This window comes from Anolis sagrei, chromosome Y (genome assembly GCF_037176765.1).
Source record: "Anolis sagrei isolate rAnoSag1 chromosome Y, rAnoSag1.mat, whole genome shotgun sequence".
NCBI lineage: Eukaryota > Metazoa > Chordata > Lepidosauria > Squamata > Dactyloidae > Anolis > Anolis sagrei.
This window is the reverse complement of record NC_090035.1, coordinates 80,521,084-80,537,515: the sequence shown is the minus strand read 5'-3', so window position 1 is coordinate 80,537,515 and position 16,432 is coordinate 80,521,084. Positions and strand designations below refer to the sequence as shown.

Here is a 16,432-nt window from a genome sequence, read left to right as displayed (position 1 = left end):
GGAGAGCTTTGGAGGCTCTTTCATTCCTGGATCTGCAGACTGAAATCAATTCCATTTTGAGGGATTGAACTCCCAACAAACTTGAACGAGCACCTCCGAAATGCCAAGCGAGTTCCTCCAAAGCTGAGTTCCTCCAAACCCAAAGAAGCGCATTGGCATTTCTTTATTCCAAGAGTCACAGATTCCAATCTATTCTAATTTTTTGTTAATTTCCAGTTGGAACAATTGGGTGCCTCCGAAATGCCAAACGGTAGCCGCAGTTGAGTCCCTCCAAAGCAAAGGAAGAGCTTTGGCACTTCCTTCTTCTAGGATTTGCAGATTCCAGTTGCGGCAACAGCTACAGATTTTGGATAGCAACTTCCAGCAAATTGGGCATCTCTGAAATGCCAAACCACAGCTGACTCCCTCCCAAAACAAAGAAGAGGCTTGGCATTGCTTTCTTTTAGGGTTCACTGATTCCAACTACAGATTTTTGGGAACGACTTCCAGCAAACGAGAACAGGAAGGTGCCTCCGAAATGCCAAGCAGCAGCCACCACTGAGTCCTTTCCAACTCAAAGGTCAGTTGTGCTCCCACAGAAGTTGAGGAAGCAAGAAGCTATCTTGTTCCCTTCTGCTTCAGGATAAGCCTTGTCTTAGAGGGCACTAGAAATCTGAGTAAGTGTTTAAAATTAGCTGCTTTGAGTGTTGCTTTGTTTGCTGCTTTGAGTGTTAGCTGCTTTGAGTGTTGCTTTGTTAGAGGGCACTAGAAATCTGAGTAAGTGTTTAAAATTAGCCCCTTTCTATTCTTCTAGGATTCAAGAGCTTCAAATCGTGGCATTGGCACAACTTCCAGCAAACGAGCGGACATCTCCAAGAGGCCAAGCAGTGGCCACCGAGGAACAGCCTTGGCGTTGGTTCTTCTTCTAAAGTTGCCAGAGGTGGGCTGAAAGAGCCCACCTCTCCGAAATCCGGGAAAATATTTTGCCCGGGGATGGCCAACTTTGTGCGGCTGGTGGTGTCGGAGGCAGAGCGGATGGTGTCGCGGCTCTTCAAAAGCGAAGAAGGTGGCGAGGAAGAGGAGGAAGAGGAAGGCCGGAGGGAGGAAGAAGAGGACGAAGTTCCCCGTGCCTTTTTGACAACACCGCGGACAGAGAAGATGTTAGAACATGGAGAAGTTGCGGGATTGAGCTACGGCATGGGCTCCATGCAGGGTTGGCGTGCCCAGATGGAGGATGCCCATACGCTCCGGGCGCAGCTGCCCGATCCGCTCGCCAATTGGGCTTTCTTTGCCGTCTATGATGGGCACGCGGGAAACACTGTGGCCGAGTTCTGCGCCAAACACTTGCTGGAACACGTCCTGGCCACCGAGGCCTTGCCAAAACAAGGAGAGGAGGAAGACCCCGAGATGGTGAAGGACGCCATCCGCGAAGCCTTTTTAGCCATTGACCGGCGCATGCAAGGACTCTCACAAGCTGAAGCATGGGAGCATGCCGGATCCACTGCCGTCGCGGTGTTGATCTCACCTAAACATTTCTATTTCATCAATTTGGGCGACTCCAGGGCTCTCCTGTGCCGCTCGGCCGCTGTGGCCTTCTACACGGATGACCACAAGCCCAGCAAGCCAAGAGAGAGGGAGCGCATCGAAAACGCTGGTGGCACCGTGATGCTGCAGAGGGTGAATGGCTCTTTGGCTGTCTCCAGGGCCTTGGGCGACTTTGACTACAAGGCCGTGGCTTGGTGCAGTGCCGTCCAGCAATTGGTCTCCCCGGAGCCCGAAGTGGAGCATTTAGACCGCTGTCCGGACGAGGATGAGTTCCTAGTCTTGGCTTGCGATGGCGTCTGGGACACCTTCGACAACACTGGGCTGTGCGCCTTTGTGCGCTCCCGACTCCGGGTCATTGGCAAGCCGCATGATGTGTGTGAATGCGTGTTGGATGCCTGCCTTTACAAGGTAAGGTTAGGGCAAAGAGCAAAAATTTGATATATACCATATTTCCTCGAATCTATTGCTCACCTTTTTGGCTAAATGACCTTCCCAAAATTAGGGTGCACAATGTGCATGTGTATTCTATGGATCTTTGGGTTTATCTACATCTAGGGAAGTCATGCTCCCCATGCTCTATTCCGCTTTGGTTAGACCACACCTGGAATACTGTGTCCAATTCTGGGCACCACAATTCAAGAGAGATATTGACAAGCTGGAATGTGTCCAGAGGAGGGTGACTAACATAATCAAGGGTCTGGAGAACAAGCCCTATGAGGAGCGGCTTAAGGAGCTGGGCATGTTTAGCCTGAAGAAGAGAAGGCTGAGAGGAGACATGAGGGCCATGGATAACTATGTGAGAGGAAGCCACAGGGAGGAGGGAGGAGCAAGCTTCCTTTCTGCTTCCCGGGAGACTAGGACGCAGTGGAACAATGGCTTCAAACTACAAGAAAGGAGATTCCATCTGAACATGAGGAAGAACTTCCTGACTGTGAGAGCCGTTCAGCAGTGGAACTCTCTGCCCCGGAGTGTGGTGGAGGCTCCTTCTTTGGAAGCTTTGAAACAGAGGCTGGATGGCCATCTGTCAGGGGTGCTTTGAATGCAATTTTCCTGCTTCTTGGCAGAATGGGGTTGGACTGGATGGCCCATGAGGTCTCTTCCAACTCTAGGATTCTAGGAGTCTATGATTCTATGCATCCAAACGATGACAGTTAACCCATAGGATGTGCGCGAGAGTGTATTGGATGCCTGTCTTTATAAAGTAGGTTGTGTGTACCCAGTTGGCATTGTAGGAATATTTGGCATCTAATAGAGCAGAGAAGAGTGTAGGAATATTTGGCAGACTCTATGGCAGAGAGAGCCCCCCAAGACACTGGACACTATTTCTACCAGGACCTTGGAGAGCTCCTTTGAAACAAACAATGGATCAATTGTGTAGTAGATCAATGGTTCCCAACCCTTTTTTGGCCAGGGACCACTTGACCAGAGACCACCTGACCAGGGACCACTCTCCAACACTAGAACCAAAAGGGTTCTGAATCAGTGTTTGGTCAATTTGAGATTCAGTTTGATGATTTGGAGTGCTGATTCAGAAAATTGCACTGGATAGACCACATAAGCTCTAGCTTCTCATACAGGACATATGCCATCTAGTAGCCCACCCCCCTGGGGACTCCGGGCAGCATAAACTTATGAATATAGACATATACATATACACATTCACATAGAGACATAGTCATATACACATAAGTGTGTATACATACACATATGCACATGTACATACACACATATACATATACACATACCCATGCAGACATACACATATACTCCTATATACACTCATATACACATACACACATATGTGTGTATACATACACATATACACATGCACATATACACACATAAGCATATGCATAGACATATACACATACAGTACTCATGTAGACATACACATATAGACATGCACGCCTATACACACTCATATACACATACACATACATGTGTATACGCACACATATACATATGCACATATTCACACACAAACATACACATAGACATATACACATACCCATGTAGACATACACATATAGACATTCATACCTATACACATTCATATACACATACACATAAACACACGTGTATACATTCACATATACACATGCACATATACACACATAAGTATAGACAATACACATACCCATGTAGACATACATATATAGACATTCATGCCTATACACACTCATACACACTCATATACACATAGACATATACACATACCCATGTAGACATACACATATAGACATTCATACCTATACACATTCATATACACATAAACACACGTGTATACATTCACATATACACATGCACATATACACACATAAGCATAGACAATACACATACACATATAGACATTCATGCCCATACACACTCATACACACGCATATACACATACACATAAACACATGCATGTGTATAAATGCACATATACACACATAAACATACACATAGACATATAGACATATAGGTATACACATATAGACATTCATACCTATACACACTCATATACACATACACATAAACACATACACATGTATACATACACATATACACATACACATATACACATACACATATGTCTATATGTGTATGTCTATAAAAGTGGTTAAGCTAAATCTGAAAAATTGAAAACACAGAACAAAAGTGGTTAAGCTATTTTTGAGTGTGTACCTATACACATATGCACATAAACACATATGTGTCTATACATATATATGTACATGTGAAAAATCCCCCCAAAATCCTGCTGCAGGTGTCTGATTCTGAGTTCTCCCGCAGGGAAGCCGCGACAACATGACTTGCATTGTGATCTGTTTCCCAGCTGCCCCGGGCGTCTCCCAGGAGGCTTTGCAGCAGGAGCTTGAGTTGGACGCTCACCTGGAGAAGCGGGTGGCAGGTAAGTCCATGCGGGGCATCCTAGGGCATCCTCCCCATCACAGCTTTCCAGGCATTTCATGTTGAAGACACACACCGTGTTTATTAAATGCATCACAGCTTAACCGACCCCTTACATGAGATACAGATACATATATAAGGTGTAATAATGAATAATAATGAAACGTATGGGGAGGCAACCAATCTCATGAAAACGCTGCATTTCTATATTTTAATATATATATATATATTATGTATTACTTTTATTTCTATATTTGAAATAAAAGTCTCTCCTTTGGAAGAGATAAGGTGGGGTTTAAATAAATAGAATAATAAATAATAACATTTAAATTTATATTATGTCTTATTTTTACGCTTTAAGGGTATTATATTTCTATTATTTTACATTATGTAACACTATGATTTTTGTTCCTGGGTAATCAATGCCATTTCCTAATTGGTTCTATCATAAAAACATGGGGAAAGTTTATCAAATTTAATAGGCCTAAAGTCCTAAATACATGCTGTAACACTTTGCTATATGCTGATGATAAGGTATTACTATCATATTTCCCATTTGGATTTGGTAGATTGTTAAGAAGACTTAGCTCCTGTTGCTAGGACAATTCTCTAATCAAAATCTGGGGAAAGTTTATCAAATTTAATTTGCCCAAAGGCCTAAATACATACTGTAACACTTTGCTATATGCTGATGATAAGGTATTACTATCATATTTCCCTTTTGGATTTGGTAGGTTGTTAAGAAGACTTAGCTCCTGTTGCTAGGACAATTCTCTAATCAAAATCTGGGGAAAGTTTATCAAATTTAATTTGCCTAAAGTCCTAAATACATACTGTAACACTTTGCTATATGCTGATGATAAGGTATTACTATCATATTTCCCTTTTGGATTTGGTAGGTTGTTAAGAAGACTTAGCTCCTGTTGCTAGGACAATTCTCTAATCAAAATCTGGGGAAAGTTTATCAAATTTAATTTGCCCAAAGGCCTAAATACATACTGTAACACTTTGCTATATGCTGATGATAAGGTATTACTATCATATTTCCCTTTTGGATTTGGTAGGTTGTTAAGAAGACTTAGCTCCTGTTGCTAGGACAATTCTCTAATCAAAATCTGGGGAAAGTTTATCAAATTTAATTTGCCCAAAGGCCTAAATACATACTGTAACACTTTGCTATATGCTGATGATAAGGTATTACTATCATATTTCCCTTTTGGATTTGGTAGGTTGTTAAGAAGACTTAGCTCCTGTTGCTAGGACAATTCTCTAATCAAAATCTGGGGAAAGTTTATCAAATTTAATAGGCCTAAAGTCCTAAATACATACTGTAACACTTTGCTATATGCTGATGATAAGGTATTACTATCATATTTCCCATTTGGATTTGGTAGGTTGTTAAGAAGACTTAGCTCTTGTTACTAGGATAACTCTCTAATCAAAACACGGGGAAAGTTTATTAAACTGCCAAAACATTGTTTCTGCAGGAGGGATATTTGGCAGCACATTTTGGAATAGTTTTCCAATGAATTTCTCATTGAGTCTCAATCAAATCAATAGAGTTTGTGGTACAAAAACAAAGTTTATGGAGTAGAACAGGTATCAGTTAACCCAGGCCCGGGGGCCACATGTGGCCCCTTGTGTTCTTTTCTCAGGCCTTCCTCTCTCACACCATCCTTTCTTCCTTCCTTCTCTCTTTCCTTCCCTCTCTCTTACTCCTTACTCCTTACTCCTTCCTTCCTTCCCTCCCTCCCATCCTATTGTCTCACCTCTCTCCCTTACTCCTTCCTTCCTTCCTTCCTTCCTTCCTTCCTTCCTTCTCTTTCCTCTCACGCATCCCTCTTTCTCCCTCCCTCCTTCCCTTCCATCCTTTTTCCTTCCTTCCTTCCTTCCCTCTCTCCCTCTTTCTCCTTCCTCCCTTCCCTTTTGTTTCCTTCCTTTGCTCTTTCCTCCCTTCCCTCCCTCTTTCTCCCTCCCTCCTTCTCTTTTTGTCCTTCCTTCCTTCCTTCCTTCCTTCCTTCCTTCCTTCCTTCCTTCCTTCCTTCTCTTTTCCCCTTTCCCTTTTCGTTCTTCTTTCTTTGCCTCTTTTCTCCCTCTCTCCCTTTTGTCTTTTCTTCCTTCTCTCTTTCCTTCCTCCCCTCCCTCTTCCTCCCTCCATTCCCTTCCACCCTTTCGTCCTTCCTTCCTTCTCTCTTTCCTCCCTCCCCTCCCTCCTTCCTTTCCACCCTTTTGTCCTTCCTTCCTTCTCTCTTCCCTTCTTCCTTGTCATCCTTCTTTCTTTTCATCTTTTCTCCCTCTCTCCCTCTTCTTCCTTCCCTTTTATCTTTCCTTCCTTTTCTCTTTTCTCCCTCCTTCCCTCACTCCCTCTTTCTCCTTCCTTCCCTTTTGTCTTTCTTTCCCTCTTTTCTTCCTCTTTCGTCTTTCCTTCTTTCCCCCTTTTCTCCCTCCTTCCCTCTCTTACTCTTTCTCCTTCCTTCCTTCCTTCCTTCCTTCCTTCCTTCCTTCCTTCCTTCCTTCCCTTTTGTCTTTCCTTCCCTCTTTCCTCCCTCCTTCCCTCTCTCCCTATTTCTCCTTCCATTCCTCCCTTTGTACTTCCTTCCTTCCCGCTTTCCTTCCTCCTTCCCTTCCTTCCTTCCATCACCGGTCAGCCAGTCCTCTTAGCAGGGAGTGCTAGCATGCTGACCCCCAAGTTAGAAAGTTTGCCTAGGACTTGAGGAAATCAACTTTCAAAGGAAACAGGAAATGACACTTTCCAACCAGGAACAGAACATTTTTCAAATTGTGTTGCATGGTGTAATCCAAAGGAGGAGGCACTTCTGGAGTGGAATGATAAGTGAACTAAAGCAGGCATGGGCCAACTTTGGCCCTTCCAGGTGTTTTGGACTTCAACTCCCACAATTCCTAGCAGCCGGTAGGCTGCTAGGAATTGTGGGAGTTGAAGTCCAAAACACCTGAAAGGGCCAAAGTTGGCCCATGCCTGGAAGCCAATCTCGATCAATTATTATTATTATTATTATTATTATTATTATTATTATTATTATTATTATACCAGAGCTTTATGATCAACTGCAGCAGCAGGAGGAGGGGGGTCCCAGCCTGGTGGGGGTCTTCCGCTGCCTGGCCGCTGAAGCCAACCCAGGCCTTCCTCCCGGAGGAGGTTTGGCAAGCAAGTAAGTACGAAGCCCTTCCTTTCCCCCCAATCCTGGACCCTAAACATATAGGATTCTCCCCCAAATGCCTTTGGATTGAATCCCATTTCCACCCTGATCCAATACCAGGCTGTGGAAACTAATCCTAGCATTGTGTTGTTGAAGGCTTTCATGGCCAGAATCACTCACCGGGTTGCTGTAAGTTTTTTGGGCGGTATGCTTCTGTTGCAGCAGCATTCTCTCCTGATGTTTCACCTGCATCTGTGGCTAATGGCATCTTCAGAGGCCCTGTTGGAAGTGAAGCAAGTGGAGTGTGTATATATCTGTGGGAGAAAGAACCCTTGTCTGTGTAAAGCAAGTGTGGATGTTGCAGTTAGCAAGCTTGAATAGCATTGAGTAGCCTTGCCGCTGCAAAGTCAATCAGTGAGGGTATCTACATAGAGGTAGTGAAGCAAGTGGGGTGTATATATATCTGTGGGAGAAAGAACCCTTGTCTGTGTAAAGCAAGTGTGGATGTTGCAATGAGCAAGCTTGAATAGCATTGAGTAGCCTTGCAGCTGCAAAGCCAATCAGTGAGGGTCTTTGCTTAGAGGTAGTGAAGCAAGTGGGGTGTATATATCCCTGTGGAATAATGTCCAGGGTGGGAGAAAAGGAAGTAAAGAAGGAGTGAAGGAAGGAGGGAAAGAAGGAAGGAAAGAGATAGAGAAGGAAAGAGAGAAAGAAGGAAGGAACGAGGTAGAGAAGGAAGAAAGGAGAGGGGAAAAAGGGAAAGAAAAAGGGAGGGGAAGGAAGGAAAGAGATAGGGAAGGAAGGAAGGAGAGAAGGAAGAAAGGAAAGAGGTAGAGAAAGAAAAAAGGAGAAGTAAAAAAAAGGTGGGAAGAAAGGAAAGAGATAGAGAAGGAAGAAATAAAGAAAATAAGGGAAGGAAAAAGGTAGCGAAGGAAGAAGGGAAAGAAGGAAAGAAAGAGGGAGAGAAGGAAAGAGAGAAAGAAGGAAGGAAAGAGGTAGAGAAGAAAGAAAGGAGAGGGAAAAAGGGAAAGAAAAAGGGAGGGGAAGGAAGGAAAGAGGTAGGGAAGGAAGGAAGGAGAGAAGGAAGGAAGGAAAGAAAGAAAGGGAAGGAAGGAAAGAGTGAGGGAAGGAAGGAGAGAAAGAAAGAAGAGAAAGAGGGAGGGAACGTTGGCCACAGCAATGCGTGGCGGGTACAGCTAGTATATATATATATATATATATAGAGAGAGAGAGAGAGAGAGAGAGAGAGAGATAATCACCAGAATCAAGACAGTATATAAAGAACATCACTTAGAAACAGGAGAACTCCAGACAGCAAACAACCAAGTGCCAGTTAACAGCTCCCAAACAGAGGTGGCCTCTAGGTAGCAACAGCCAGGCCACCTCTATGCAGATACCTTCTCTGATTGGCTTTGCAGCTCCATGGCTACTCAATGCTATTCAGGCTTGCTAATTGCAACATTCACACTTGTTTTACACAGACAAAGGTTCGTCCTCCAACCCTGGACATTATTCCACACACACACACACTCCACTTACAGGTGCAGGTAAAACATCAGGAGAGAATGCTACTGGAACATGGCCATACAGCCCAAAAAACTCACAGTAATCCTGGCATTGCTAGCTTAGGACTTTCCCTAGAGAGCCTAATTCATAAACAATGGGAGATGTAGTTTTCCAAAACCTTCTTCCTAGGCATGCATGTTGGCTGGGGATGCTGGGAGTTGTCGTTGCAAAACACAACACCTGGCTCTCCTTCATAGAAGTAAGGGATTTTTGTAATCACACACTTGGAAGGGGCTCCAAAGGCCATCTAGTCCAGCCTCCCTCTGTTCCTAGTTGCTTTAAGTCTTGATTCTTATTCATTTATTATTGATGGCACCAATAATCGAGGGGGATAGCAACAGTTGATCTAATTTTCCAGAAAATCTCATTTCCTTGACTTTCTTTGCAGGAGAGCTGTGATCATGGATGCCTATGAGTGCTTGAAACAGAGCCGCGAAGAGGAGCAACAGCCGCCGGTAAGGGAGGTCTTGGGTTGTGTAGTTCTCCATTTGTGATTGTGTTTCTAGTGAGGTTATGCAAGAATAATAAGGATAATATCCTGCCCCTGACGTTCCCAATGGAAGGAATCCCTGCGCTTTGGCTTGCTTGTTCCATTCACATGTAGAACTATTTGCATATGTATGTATCTATTTGTGTGTATGCATGTGCATGTGCGGCCTTTTGGCTAAGATCAAGTGTGTGTAAGAGTGTGTGTGTGTATAGTATTGCTTGTCCTCTGAATATGTTTTAATGGTTTTTAACTGGGAATTTTTATATACTGTTTATGTTTAACCCTGTTTTAATGTTTGCATATTTGCATATTCTAAATTGTATGCTGGTGTTTTTACATTAAGCCGCTTTGAGTCTCCTTCAGGAGAGATCAAGCAGGGTAATAATAATATACATACACACGTATGCATATTAAATACATATACATGCACATATATACATGCACATGTATACATACACATATACACATACAGGAGAAAGAAAGCAGGGTAATAATAATATACAAACATATGCATAAACACATATACATGCACATATATGCATGCACATGTATACATACACATATACACATACAGGAGAAATAAAGCAGGGTAATAATAATATACATACACACATATGCATATGCATAAACACATATACATACACATGTACACATACATATATGTACACATATGCACATACAGGAGAAGTAAAGCAAGGTAATTTTAATATACATACAAACATATGCATATGCATAAACACATATACATGCACATATATACATGCACATGTATACGTACAGATATCCACATACAGGAGAAATAAAGCAGGGTAATAATAATATACATACACACATATGCATATGCATAAACACATATACATGCACATATACACATGCACATGTATACATACACATATACACATATAGGAGAAATAAAGCAGGGTAATAATAATATAAATACACACATATGCATATGCATAAACTCATATACATGCACATATATACATGCACATGTACACATACATTTATGTACATATATACATATACAGGAGAAATAAAGCAGGGTAATAATAATATGCATACACACATATGCATGAATACATATACATGCACATGTATACATACACATATACAAATATAGGAGAAATAAAGCAAGGTAATAATATACATACAAACATATGCATATGAATAAACACATATACATGCACATATATGCATGCATATGTATACATACACATATACACATACAGGAGAAATAAAGCAAGGTAATAATAATATACATACACACATATGCATATGCATAAACACATATACATGCACATATATACATGCATATGCATACATACACATATACACATACAGGGGAAATAAAGCAAGGTAATAATAATATACATACACACATATGCATAAACACATAAACATATAGGAGAAATAAAGCAAGGTAATAATATACATACAAAATATGCATATAAATAAACACATATACATGCACATGCATACATACACATATATACATACACATATACTGATATACATAGACATATACACACACATATACGCATACACAGAGACATATATACATACACATATATATAAATATGCATACACACACACACATACACATGTACACATACACATATATACATATACACACACACATACACCCTCCAGCTATTTGGGCCTCCAACTCCCAGAAGCCCTAGCCAGCTTGTTCAATGCTCAGGAATTTTGGGAGTTAAACAGCTGGAGGGCCGTAGTTTGGGAATACCTGCTATGGAGTCATGGGAGCTGTAGTTTTGCAAGGCCTTGAGCCTTCTCTGCCAAAGAATGCTGCTGCCTCTACAAACTACAAATCCTAACATGGCATAGCATGGAATCGGTGCAATTAAATGAGAGATGACATTCCTCAAAGAGGAGGTGCTTGTGCATGTTTCCCTTTGGCTCAGCACTGAGATGACCATATGATGCGAATCTAATGCTCACCCCAATTTTGGCAAGGCTGTTTAGCCTAAAAAGTTGAGCATTAGATTCGAGGAAATATGGGAACTTGTTCTTCTTTTTCCCATTTCCAGGCTCCCAGTGCGAACGCCGACTCGAATTGAGCCATCGTGTGCCAGTCGGAGAAGTCAAAGAAAATCTGGGAAAAGGTCCTGGAAGTGGAAAGGAATTTGCCAGGAAACCGATCAAGGTGGAAGATTTGGGGCAATGTTTGGCTCGTCCTCACGTCCCTTTGGAGGTCAAAACTCTGCTTTTATGCAATTGCATTTCCTTCTTTATTGTCTGCCACCACTGCACCAAATGTAAACAAAATCCCCTTGGAAACATCCCTGAGGATAACAATAAAAAATCTTTTCTGTGTCTTAACCAACCTTTGTTAACAATTCCTTGCACAACGAAGGAGAAGAAACCAATGGTCCTAATGCCGTGACCCCTTAATCATAGAATCATAGAATCATAGAATCAAAGAGTTGGAAGAGACCTCATGGGCCATCATCCAGTCCAACCCCATTCTGCCAAGAAGCAGGAATATTGCATTCAAAGCACCCCTGACAGATGGCCATCCAGCCTCTGCTTAAAAGCTTCCAAAGAAGGAGCCTCCACCACACTCCGGGGCAGAGAGTTCCACTGCTGAATGGCTCTCACAGTCAGGAAGTTCTTCCTCATGTTCAGATGGAATCTCCTCTCTTGTAGTTTGAAGCCATTGTTCCGCGTCCTAGTCTCCAAGGAAGCAGAAAACAAGCTTGCTCCCTCCTCCTCCCTGTGGCTTCCTCTCACATATTTATACATGGCTATCATATCTCCTCTCAGCCTTCTCTTCTTCAGGCTAAACATGCCCAGTTCCCTAAGCCGCTCCTCATAGGGCTTGTTCTCCAGACCCTTGATCATTTAGTCACCCTCCCTATGACATATTCCAGCTTGTCAACATCTCTCTTGAATTGTGGTGCCCAGAATTGGACACAATATTCCAGGTGTGGTCTAACCAAAGCAGAATAGAGGGGTAGCATGACTTCCCTAGATCTGGACACTAGGCTCCTCTTGATGCAGGCCAAAATCCCATTGGCTTTTTTTGCCGCCACATCACATTCCTGGCTCATGTTCCCCTTCCTCCCCACGAGGACTCCAAGATCTTTTTCACACGTACTGCTCTCGAGCCAGGCATTGTCCCCCATTCTGTATCTTTGCATTTCATTTTTTCTGCCAAAGTGGAGTATCTTACATTTGTTCCTCATGTTGTGGTGACCCCCCAACCATAACATTATTTTCATTGCTACTTCACAACTGTCATTTTGCTACTGTTGTCCCATGATATGAGATTAGGACTCTGGTTGGAGAGAGCTAAGGAAACGTTAATGCAGTGGTTCTCCACTTTCCTAATGCCGTGACCTCTTAATGCAGTTCCTCATGTGGTGGTGACCCCCAACCATAACATTATTTCCATTGCTACTTCGTGACTGTAATTTTGCTACTGTTATGAATCGTAATGTAAATATTTGATATGCAGGATGTATTCCCATTCACTGGAACAAATTGGGCACAAAGACCCAATATATCCAAATTTGAAAACTGGTGGGGTTGGGGGGGGGGGATTCATTTTGTCATTTGGGAGTTGTAGCTGTTGGGATTTATAGTTCACCTACAATCAAAGAGCATTCTGAACTCCACCAACAAAAAATCAAGCCAAATTTGGCACACAGAACTCCCAAGACCAAGAGTCTTGGACCATCTCGTGGTGCCAGAGCGCAGTCTGTTCAGTGCCTTCCAAGTCGCCCAATCTTCTGTGTGCCCAGGGGGGAGTCTCTCATTTGGTATCAGCCATTGGTTGAGGTGCTGGGTTTGAGCGTGCCACTTTTGGACTCTCGATTGCTGAGGTGTTCCAGCGAGTGTCTCTGTAGATCTTAGAAAACTATGTCTTGATTTAAGTCGTTGACATGCTGGCTGATACCCAAACAGGGGATGAGCTGGAGATGTCACTGCCTTGGTCCTTTCACTCTTGGCTGCTACTTCCTGGTGGATGCCAGGTGGTGCAATACCGGCTAAGCAGTGTAATTTCTCCAGTGGTGTGGGGCGCAGACACCCCGTGATAATGCGGCATGTCTCATTAAGAGCCACATCTACTGTTTTAACGTGGTGAGATGTGTTCCACACCAGGTATGCGTACTCAGCAGCAGAGTAGCACAGCGCAAGGGCAGATGTCTTCACTGTATCTGGTTGTGATCCCCAGGTTATGCCAGTCAGCTTTCATATGATATTGTTTCTAGCACCCACTTTTTGTTTGATGTTCAGGCAGTGCTTCTTGTAGGTCAGAGCATGGTCCAGGGTGACTCCCAGGTATTTTGGTGCGCTGCAATGCTCCAGTGGGATTCCTTCCCAGGTCATAATCCTCAGAGCTCAGGATGCTTCTGCGTTCTTGAGATTAAAGGCACATGTCTGTGTTTTGGATGGGTTGGGGATCAGCTGGTTTTCCCTGTAGTAGGCAGTAAGAGCACCTAGAGCTTCGCAGAGCTTCTGTTCTACCATCTCAAAGCTCCCTGCTTGAGCGGTGATGGCACGATCATCAGCATAGATGAAGCACTCTGTCCCTTCTGGCAGTGGCTGGTCATTTGTGTAGATGTTGAACATGGATGGGGCAAGCACGCTCCCCTGAGGCAGACCGTTCTTCTGTTTCCGCCATCTGCTTCTCTGGCCTTGGAACTCAACAAAAAAGCTCCTGTTTTGTAGCAGGTTTCCTATGAGGTGGGTGAGGTGGTCGTCCTTTGTGATATTATACACTTTTCTCAGGAGGAGGCGGGGGTTCACAGTATCATAGGCTGCTGACAGGTCTCTGAAGACAGCTCCGGTGATCTGCTGCCTTTCAAAGCCATCTTCTATGTGCTGAGTCAGGTTCAGCACTTGCGATGTGCAGCTTTTGCCTTTCCTGAAGCCAGCTTGCTGTGGGATCAGACAGGGCTCTATTTTTTCCATAATTCTATGCAAAATAAGTCTCTCCAGAACTTTGTAGAGGTGGCACAGCAGGGAGATTGGTCTGTAGCTTTTTGGGTCATTACGGTCTTTGCCTGGCTTCAAGATGGCGATGACTCTTGCTTTCCTCCAGATTTTGGGGATCTGACAGGATGCAGTGCAGTTGTTCATCAGCTCCAGCAGCCAGCGCCTTGCTTTTGGACCAAAGTTCTTGATTTGTTCCATCCGTAGATCATCCAAGCCAGCTGCTTTGCCATTCTTACCTTTGTTGAGAGCCATGTCCAATTCAGTAGATGTAAAGGGTTCATGGAGGTTGTTGTTCTCGATCTCTGGTTGTCTGGCTATTGGTTTCTTTCCTACTTTGGTGGCAAGGTTGGGTTTCCCGTTCTTCAAGAGTTGGTGTGCTATCTGATCTGCCTTTATGTTGGCATAGGTATGAGTTTGTGAGGGGTCGTTGCTCAACCGTCTCAGCTGCCTTCTGGCTGCTCCTGCCCATGTCGACCTCTGTGATCAGCTTGATCCACTGTTCTTTCTTGGCTTCAGAGATGGAGGACACAATGCTCTGCGCTGCCTGCTCACTAAATGGGTCCTGACAGATGACCATCCAACCTCTTCTTAAAGTAAAGCACTCTCGACAGATGGCCATCCAACCTCTGTTGAAAGACTTCTGCAGTTGCATCTCAAAGGCATATCAATAATAATAATAATTATAATTAAATGGGTCCTGACAGATGACCATCCAACCTCTTCTTAAAGTAAATCACTCTCGACAGATGACCATCCAACCTCTGTTGAAAGACTTCTGCAGTTGCATCTCAAAGGCATATCAATAATAATTATAATTATAATTAAATGGGTCCTGACAGATGACCATCCAACCTCTGTTGAAAGACTTTTGCAGTTGCATCTCAAAGGCATATCAATAATAATAATTATTATTATTATTATTTTATTTCTTATCGCCTCTCCTCATGATTCGAGGCGGGTCACGACACAATCAAAACACCCAAACATTGCAAAAATGTTACACACACGCGCATACACACATCTAAGTGTAGTTCTATAAAAAGATAACATATCTTAGTTGGAATCCGTATGTCGCAATCGGAGCTCAAGAGCCTGACGGGAAAAAAGAGGCCGTCGTCGTTGTATTATTCATTCCCAAAATATCTGCTGAGATGTTACCCAAAACTCGCTCCTGACTCATCCTTTTTCCCAGCCAGAGGAATCCAGTCATTGCAATTAAAAACAACTCATAACGAGGAAAGAAGGAGAGAGCGTCATCCTAACAGGAGCAAATCGCTCCTTAATCAACAGGCACCAAATCATGACAATCGGGATGACTTGGCAGCCCAGGAATGCGGAGTCGGGGAAAAAAGGGAGCCAATTCCTATAAATGGTTCGGGTTTTGCAAGGCAACAGGCCTCCGTCACTAATCCTGAGAAAGCAGAGCCAATTCTTTTGCATACAATCCTCCGTTGCATAATTGGGCCTAATTGATTAGCCTTGCACCCAGTGCCAACCCAAAGCAAGCGCTTATTTTGATGCCATGCATCAACATGCATGAAGTGACATTGGCTTTGGGTTGCATCTACACTTTGGAATGACCGTACTTGGACATCACTCGAACTGCTATGGCTCCATGCTACGGGATCCTGGGAGTTGTAGTTTGGTGGTGGCTCCATGCTATGGGATCCTGGGAGTTGTAGTTTGGTGGTGGCTCCATGCTATGGGATCCTGGGAGTTGTAGTTTGGTGGTGGCTCCATGCTACGGGATACTGGGAGTTGTAGTTTGGTGGTGGCTCCATGCTATGGGATCCTGGGAGTTGTAGTTTGGTGGTGGCTCCATGCTACGGGATCCTGG

At 43.5% G+C, this 16,432-nt stretch overlaps 1 protein-coding gene across 2 annotated transcripts; it reads left to right on the top strand.

Moving 5' to 3' along the window:
• The first annotated feature begins 882 nt into the window (after positions 1-882).
• Positions 883-11,973, top strand: LOC132780789 (protein phosphatase 1A-like). Of its 2 annotated transcripts, XM_067462165.1 has the most exons (5): positions 883-1,932; positions 4,300-4,417; positions 7,469-7,586; positions 9,529-9,595; positions 11,682-11,973. In XM_067462165.1, exons 1-5 carry the CDS (start codon positions 973-975, stop codon positions 11,709-11,711), a joined length of 1,293 nt encoding a protein of 430 aa, XP_067318266.1. In that variant the 5' UTR covers positions 883-972; the 3' UTR covers positions 11,712-11,973. The 2 variants fall into 2 exon arrangements, with proteins under 2 accessions (XP_067318266.1, XP_067318267.1); XM_067462166.1 differs by lacking the exon at positions 11,682-11,973 and having other exon boundaries at positions 7,489-7,586; positions 9,529-9,594.
• The last annotated feature ends 4,459 nt before the right edge of the window (positions 11,974-16,432 follow it).